The sequence below is a fragment of the Crocodylus porosus genome, unplaced genomic scaffold (assembly GCF_001723895.1).
Source record: "Crocodylus porosus isolate Cpor-Errol unplaced genomic scaffold, CroPor_comp1, whole genome shotgun sequence".
NCBI classification, from domain to species: domain Eukaryota; kingdom Metazoa; phylum Chordata; order Crocodylia; family Crocodylidae; genus Crocodylus; species Crocodylus porosus.
Genome location: NW_017728943.1, coordinates 60,834,219 through 60,842,304, shown reverse-complemented (window position 1 = coordinate 60,842,304; position 8,086 = coordinate 60,834,219). Strand labels below are relative to the sequence as shown.

General features: G+C 43.2%; 1 protein-coding gene across 1 annotated transcript in view; it reads left to right on the top strand.

Annotated features, from left to right (window-relative positions):
- The window catches only part of KCNH1 (potassium voltage-gated channel subfamily H member 1), a 162,375-nt gene that overhangs the window by 150,385 nt on the left and 3,904 nt on the right, over window positions 1-8,086 (top strand). The window contains exon 8 of the mRNA XM_019548572.1: window positions 4,514-4,713. Coding sequence (XP_019404117.1) covers window positions 4,514-4,713 — 200 coding nt within the window. The remainder of the gene's footprint in view (window positions 1-4,513; window positions 4,714-8,086) is intronic.

The window sequence follows — 8,086 nt, the reverse complement described above, 5'->3', positions numbered from 1 at the left end:
GCCACACTTCAAGAAGGACTTGGAGAACCTGGAGGGGGTCCAGAGGAGGGCCACTCGTATGGTTGGGGGCCTCCGTGGCCAGCCTCAGAGGCTGAGGGACCTGAATCTCTTTAGTCTCCACAAGAGGAGACTGAGGGGGGATCTTGTGGCTGCCTACAACTTTCTCAGGGGCCACCAGCAGGGACTCGGGGAAAGTCTGTTCACCAGGGCCCCCCTTGGAGTCACCAGGAACAGTGGCCACAAGCTGAGGGAGGATCTGAGGTTTTGATTTGGATCCATCACCACAAGGCAGTATTTTCTGTAGGTCCCTTGTACATGAGTCAGGTTGGATGAGACTCTGTTCTGCCACAGTAATGGAATATATTTGGCCTAGAGCCACCTTTGCTTGTCTCTTCAGCATTAAGATCATTCTAGGTCAGGCTTAATCATACAACATAAGTCATAGCTATTATTATAATGATGTTTCTAAATTAGTCATACCTTCACAAATACTTATAAACTAAAAATACATAAAGTAAATGGTTACTACGAAAAAAAAATTCCATTTTTGTGCAGTAGCTTCTGCTCTTACACAAAATACTTGATGTATTTCTACCAGTGGCAGAGAATTCACATGGCAGGTGTTGGAATTGAATGTAGTCCATTAAGCAATGTTATTGGATATTGATTAGCTATCCTATTTAAATGTATCTATTTTGTTTTACTTCCTCTAGTTATCTTTTAACATGTGACATATAATATAATATTACTGTTGGTGTAAATCCCAATGCACAGAACATCCAGGAGAGAGAAAAAAATACTTGGTACTATTCTGAATCTTGAATGGGAAAAAGATTTATGCCAGGCTCTATTAACTTTCTTTCTTTAGGATATGTGAAAAGAATGAGAGAAAATATTACACAGGACCAAACATCTTAACCTTATTATTTGTTCAGTGCTAACTCAAAGAAAACTTGCTTTGACTTCTGTAGGAGGAAGAATTTAAAGCAGAACAATGAGGAGGACCAAGGGAAGTAGTTCTTAATTTATTACAATGATGTCACTCAAAATCAAACTTTTCTCTCATTCTCTCTCTTTTTTACGATGTACTTCTACTTGTGCTGTACAGGATTAAGTCAACCAATAGATATGTCATCACATTTAAATGGTAATACTGGGACGAATCTTGAAGTGCTTTCTTGGGCTGTGTCTTGTGCTTCTTACAGTTGCTATGAATCCTAAGAGGAGCATGACAGAATTAGAACTGAGTTAGAACTGGACCTCAGGATTTGGACTGCAGGATTTTATGTAAATAATTCATATGCTATTTATGATCTGTGCAACCCCAGCTCAGCCAGCACACAGCCAGAGCTGGGAGGGGAGGGAGGGGACATGGGGAGAGCCAACACAGCAGCTTCCCTCAGGGTGCCTGTTGACTACCCTTCCCAGCTCTGGGATGCCTGTTGGCTTAGCCACAGCTGTGCAGGTCCTGAAGGAAGTGTCTGTGTTGGTTCCTCTTGTGCCTACATCTTCCTGCTCCAGCCAGAGCCAAGGCTGAGCAGAGGGGCTGTGGTCTGACAGAGCTGAAGCCTTAGTTCCTGCTCCCTGCCAGCTCTGGCCTCCCTCATGCCAATGCTGGCCCAGCTGTCAGACCTGGCAGGACCCACTCTGGAAGCCTAGGGCTCAGTGTGGGGATGGTCTGCAGTGACAGCAGGGGACTGGGGGCATGTGTCCCACAGCCAACCAAGGATGGCCCTAGCTCAGCTGCCCTCAGCAACATCCGACAGGCAGGGAGTTGTGCCCCCTGACTTCTGGTCCTGGCCAGTGCAGGCATCTGTTTCCTCCCCCGTACCCCCCACCCCCCAAAGGAGAAATATTCTGTTCTCTCCTGATCCAATCTTTGCAGTTTAAAGAAACCCGCACAGATTGAATCAATCCCCCCTCAGGCTTTTTGACTGTCTGTACTTAGCCCAGAAAGTTACTAAAGACCTTCTATGAGGTCTTGATGTATATTAAATGGCTGAATAGTAGTCAGCTGTAATCCTGACTTAAATAGTTGTTCTCTCAAAGGAGTGGAGGCAAAAAAGGTGAAGCAAGAGAAGGGGACAAAAAGTGAGAAAAAACACAGAAATGGAAGAAATCTGAGGAAGGGATGTGGGCTGGCATCCTCTTCTCACCACTGATCAGGTACCTGCTGCTTGTGTCTGCTCACTGCTGGAATCCTGGGGCGCCTATACACACGCATTGAGGCTGCTTCGAGGTGCTGTAATTACAGTGCACTGGTGTGGGCTCGATTAATCGAGGCTGCTGGAACATGGTAATTACCATGCTCCAGCAGACTCCAGCATCACATATATCAGTGTAAAACACTGTAAAATGGTGGTGGGATTCATTAACTAAAGGTCATTCGACGAGCTCTAGTTAAAGCACCCCAGCCGCCATTTCTCGGCGCAGGGATGCTGATACACATGCAATGCTCTGGGTGCTTTAATTAGAGCAGCTCTTTATAAAATGCCCTTCATTAGAAAATGTTGATTGTTGAAAACTCTTCATAGGAATGTATTTTTTTTTATAGGAAGTTTTCTCAGGGGACATTTAGGGCAATGAAAGAGAGGCATGCCTTCCTAACAGTCTTCTTTAGCATTGGGCTCCACTACTTGGACCCCAGAGTGTGATTTCTGGAGGTATTGTCCATAGGATTAATTCTTCAGGAGGAATGAAACAGCACTGTTGGACAGTACCAACCAGCAGCAGCATTGACTACATTCTCTTGAATAGCCATTAGTCTAAGCATTAGGCCATTTGTATAAGATATGAAAGACAGTTTAAAGTTCTTTCTCTCACTGATTTGGAAAAGAAACTTGAATCTGGGTCCCCAACATCCTGGGCAAATGCCTTAATCACCAGGCCTCTCTGTCAGTCTCTCTCTAGCTCAGGAAATAGTTAATTATTTACACAATTTGAGCAGCTTCTGGAAGAAAAATCAAGAGAGAAACTGACTCTACATTGTTAGTGAGGATGCTTGTTTAGGATGTAAGAAAGCTGGTTTCAGACTGCTTCACTGGCTTGGGTCATAAAGCAAGTTAAACCTGGCTCTTCTCCATTCCAGGCAAGTTCTGGAAGCCCTGAGATATTGGGTATTCTGAGCAGCGATGCGGGCAAAGACTCCCTCCCCCCTCTTCCCCATGCATGGAAACTGAATTCTGAAATGCTAGAAATCATTCTCAGAATTTAACTCTTCTTTTCTGGCCAACCCTCCTCTGACTGACTGATCCCATCACTTGTCCAGTTGACTCTGGCAGTTTCTTGGCTTGTCTCTCACTGAGCTGCTGCAGTGCCCAGTATGATCAATAATGCTTTACAGGCCTCTCTCCCATTCAGCACTACACTTTGCTGGGCTGGGCAGGGAATGGACAGGAGAGCCAGGATTCCACCGCTGCAGTGCAAGTACAGCGTCTGCTACTCATTCCTCTTATTCGTCGTAGTGCCCTGAGCAAGTGGATTTTTTTAAGTCCTGTCTGTAAACAATATGTTGGGAGAATTTTATTTCATTTTACAATTCCTTAATAAATAAACCATTTGGCCAAAACTAAACTGACTGCAGTCAGAAATCTTTGCAATCAGAAAGCTTTTCCAGTACTCTTCTCTCTAGGTGCCCTTGTTCTTGTTCTTCTCTAAGATCTTAATGTTCTTCCACTGGAGAATATTAAAACATAATGCAGGATTTTATGTATTATTACCCTTGCATCTATAAATCACTTACCCATAGTAGCTGTAAATTATATTTTCCATCTTCCATACAGTTGTTGCCACACTGAGGTGGATAACGATGGCTTGACTTACTGCTCTAGTAATGTACTTAAATCTAGGAAATCTGTCAGTGAAGGCATTTTAACACAGGCACTATAAACTGTAGCTGAAATTTTAAAGCATCTGCTGTCAAGTTACGTGTCTTGAAGTCTTGTATCTTATACTTAGTTTTCATAAGGTTTTTGAAGTTTCTGAATTGTTTCATGGGCAAAGACAAATATATGCAATAAGTTTTCATGAGGTCCCTTCCCTTCTGAGTACCCACCATCATAAATTATGCAGAAACTCTAAACATGCAGTACTAGAGCTGACCCACAAAATCATGCTCTTACATATTAGGCTTTGCCAGCCTCACACAGTGAAGTAATTGTGTACATTCCTATGAAACTGGCATTCCCTACATTGAAGAACAGTGGGTGCATCTACACGAGACATTGACTGTGCAGTAGCTGAATAATATGTGTGGCCGAATAATATATTAGCACAAAGTGTTAATATGCTACTGCACAGTGGCATTAAGCTACTGTGCAGTAACATCACTTAAAAGGTGTTTGCTGGCACTACTGCACATTTATTTTGTACTTGTATAATCAACTACAAAATAAATGTGCAGTAACCACTGCGCAGTATCATCCCGTGTAGATGTGCCCAATGACACTTAGACATTAGAAGATGGATAGAGCAGCATTTTCCCTTTCTTACTTTCTTTTAATTTTTTTTACAGCACTTCTGTATGCAACCATTTTTGGCAATGTGACAACCATCTTCCAGCAAATGTATGCCAACACAAACAGGTACCATGAAATGCTGAACAGTGTCCGGGATTTCCTTAAGCTCTACCAGGTGCCCAAAGGTCTGAGTGAACGTGTGATGGATTATATTGTTTCCACCTGGTCAATGTCCAAGGGGATAGATACGGAAAAGGTGAGTAAATGTACTTTAAAATAAGCAAGTGACCTTCTGAAAACTTTCTGAATGTGTCAAGCTGTTTCATTATATTGAAAGGGAGAAACTTACTTGAATCTAGATAAGATAAGGTGCTTCAATCCATACTAAGTAGCAGCTGCTATTTATTTTTATTTCATTAAAAAAAATAATTCCAGTGATTGTCATATTTTGATATGTCAGCAGTAGCATACTATTATGTTATTTCTTCCATTGACATTTTAATGAGGCAATGTAAAAATAATAAATATAGAGCAAAAATACCTCAGGAAAAAAGATAGTTCCATGATGAAATATAAAAAAAAACAAAACAGTGCTACCTTACAAAATAAAATTTCCCATAAAACTGTAATCTAAAAAAAACCGTTTAATTTAGAAAATTATAACAATTTCCTGAAAAATGGAAATTTGCTTGCAACTATGTGCAAGTACAAAATGTAGGATCTGCTGGATGATGGGAATATATTTATAGGGTATTGCTTACAACATTGGGGTCAGCCTTTTGGTAGACATGCCACAATTTAGTTCCATATCAGTTCCAAGTGTCACTCTGATCCGCCTGACCTGCTACTTGGCTTTCTGCTCCCAGCCCTGTGGTCCTGCTTTATCTGCTGCTCTGCTTTTTGCTTCTTTCTCTTTTCTCTCTGCCCAATTTGCTACTTTGCTTTCTGCCCTTTCTGCCACCCTGCTGCCTGCCACACACAGAGGATGCTCATGCCACTTGTGTCACATTAGCCACCCTGGCTTACGACATAGCTTTAAAATATAGACAGAGGTTTTTAACATAGACTAGATTTTACCTTTATAAAGGATATTTACAAAGGGGATTTGGGATCTACTTTGTATTAGGAAAAATATTTTCATCCTAATTCACTAAAGTACTACAACACTCATCTTGTTTATCAAGTTAACAGATTTATCAGGTTAATATCAGAACAGACAAAATATACTCATTGTCTTCATGTGGGTTGCTGCTTTAATAGACAGAGTCTCCATTTCTCTTTTGTCAATAGAGAGATGTGTCCCTGTGTTCCAGGGCAGTTTGTTTAGAAAATTACAACAGTGCTCCAGTCATCAGCCTTCTCGATAATTGCTTAATTCAGGGGTCAGCAGGATATGGTGTATGGGAGAGGTTTGGACCTTTGAGCCACTGCATCTGGCCCATGGACCTGGAGAGCTTTGCCTATGCCCATACTAGGGCCCGAAAGTGAAGAGCTGTCCCAGGGCCAGGTAGCTTGCAGCTATGTCTGCTTTGCTGCCACTTCCACTCATTGTTGCAGCTCCAGTCCAGTGGGGGCCAGGTGGTTTTTAGCAGCGTATCGGCAGTGGGGTATTTGTGCCTGGGCCCGGTGGCTGGGAGCTGCTCCTGCACTGTCAGTGCTTCCCATAGCCCTCTGCCACCAGGATGCAGCACTGGTGCAGTTTCCAGTTGGAAGAGAACTGCCCCAGAGCTGGGTATCTGCAAACTGCATCCACACTCCTACTGCTTCTGCCCTGTGTCCCTTCCCCTCCCTACCCCTGCCCAGCGGCTGTGGCATGAGCACAGCTTCCAGCCAGTAGGGAGCTATGCTAGGGATGGGTAATTTCCAGCTGTTCCCATGCCACATCTGTGGGGCAGGGGGATGGAGAGGGACAGTGGAGAGATGTGGTGGCAGCACAGATGCAGTTTGCAGATACCTGATTGTAGTGCAGCTCTCTAGCAGCTGGAGAGTGGGGGCTGGGAGACATGGCAGCATGGGGGCAGTTCCCAGATGCCTGGCCCTGACATGGGTGTGGGGAAAGCAAAGCCTCTGCCAGTGGTGTGTTATACAATTTCCTTTTTGAACAGAGTGAACCCAGTAAGAGTACTGAAGCTAGATCCTGGGTTCCCCCTATTTAAAAAGGAAATGCATCATGTAACCCTAAGAATGCCTTTGGAGACAGCAAGACGTCTTAAATTACACTTGACTTGTCACCTTCTAAAATTACTTTAATAAATGTGAAATGTCTTCAGTGATTAGGACATCAAAGAGAACATATGATGTAGACACATTTAGAGATTAAGACCTGGTATTTTTGGCTGAAAAACAAAGCAAATGGAGAAAAAAACAAATCAGCCTTTACATTTTTAACAAGGGCTAACCAATATAAGATTGACAAATGGCTGTACCAGTCCTTAAATTCTCAAGTCTCAGCTCCATTGATTTTTGCATTCATATACAAGTTCTAGAATGCCACATAGTGAATAAAACATGATATTGTTTCCACATGCCTGCAGCGCTTCCAGTGCTAGTGTATAATGTCATGGGCTAGGGACAGACATTCAAAAAGCCTGAGTCTGAATTGATTCAATCTTTGCAGGTTATGTTAACCTGGCTAGGCTGGTTTGTAACTGCACAGACATCCCAGACATGCAGGCACATGCCTGCAGTGACTCCAGCTAGAAGCTGGGGGGCACTAGAGCAGCCCTCCCAGCTGTTCCATGGCACTGAGCTGGTGGGGAGGGAGGGATGGGCAGACCCTGGCAGGATGCTTTGATTAACCCAGCAGGGAACTGATAACAGTGTTTATTACCCTGTAACTCAGTGTTTATCACCCCATTAAAAAAAAAGAAGAGGGACATTACCAGCTACCTGTAGAATCAAGAGGCAGAATCAACCTGTTGATTCAGCAGGAACCGTAGCCAGCATGTGTTCTGCTAGCTAATACAAAGACACCTCCTCAGCAAGGCAGAGGGGAGGGGGGAATTCCTGCTTAGCATGAAGTGGTAAGGAGGAGAGGGGGAGCAGCCTGCAGTCTGTGCTGGAGCCAGGGAGCAGAGGGGAGGGGCCAGGCCTGCTGTGGAGCAGAGAGCCGTATACAGCCCAGAGAGCATGTCAGGATGCTGGGGGTGTCTGGTTTATTTTAAACCAGAAAGGGGTCTTGGACAGACATTGCATAAACCGGTTTAAGCCAAATCCAGTTATGTCTGATATTACATTCAACCAGGTTTATCTCAAATCAGTGTCAGCCATTTTCAAACTGGTTTATGTGCACTGAACATCTGTTCTGTTAGAGGTTTAAACCAGTTTCTGATCACTTAAACCGATGAATGCATAATGTCTGCCCAATGCAGCTTGCTACCGGTAAAACAAATATTTAAAGATGAGCTTATTTGCCTGATCAATCTTTGTAGTATTTTATACACAGTATATTGCTTAACTTGGTGCTGACCGTGTTATTTATTTGGGATTGAATCAATAATGAGGAGCAAGGTAAGTCTGCCAGTTTCACATATGTCATTCTAATCAAATTTAACAAAAAGCGTTTAGAAAATTCTGAAAGCAAACTATGACACATCTCTTTGAGGTGTTACTACTGATATGAAGGTACC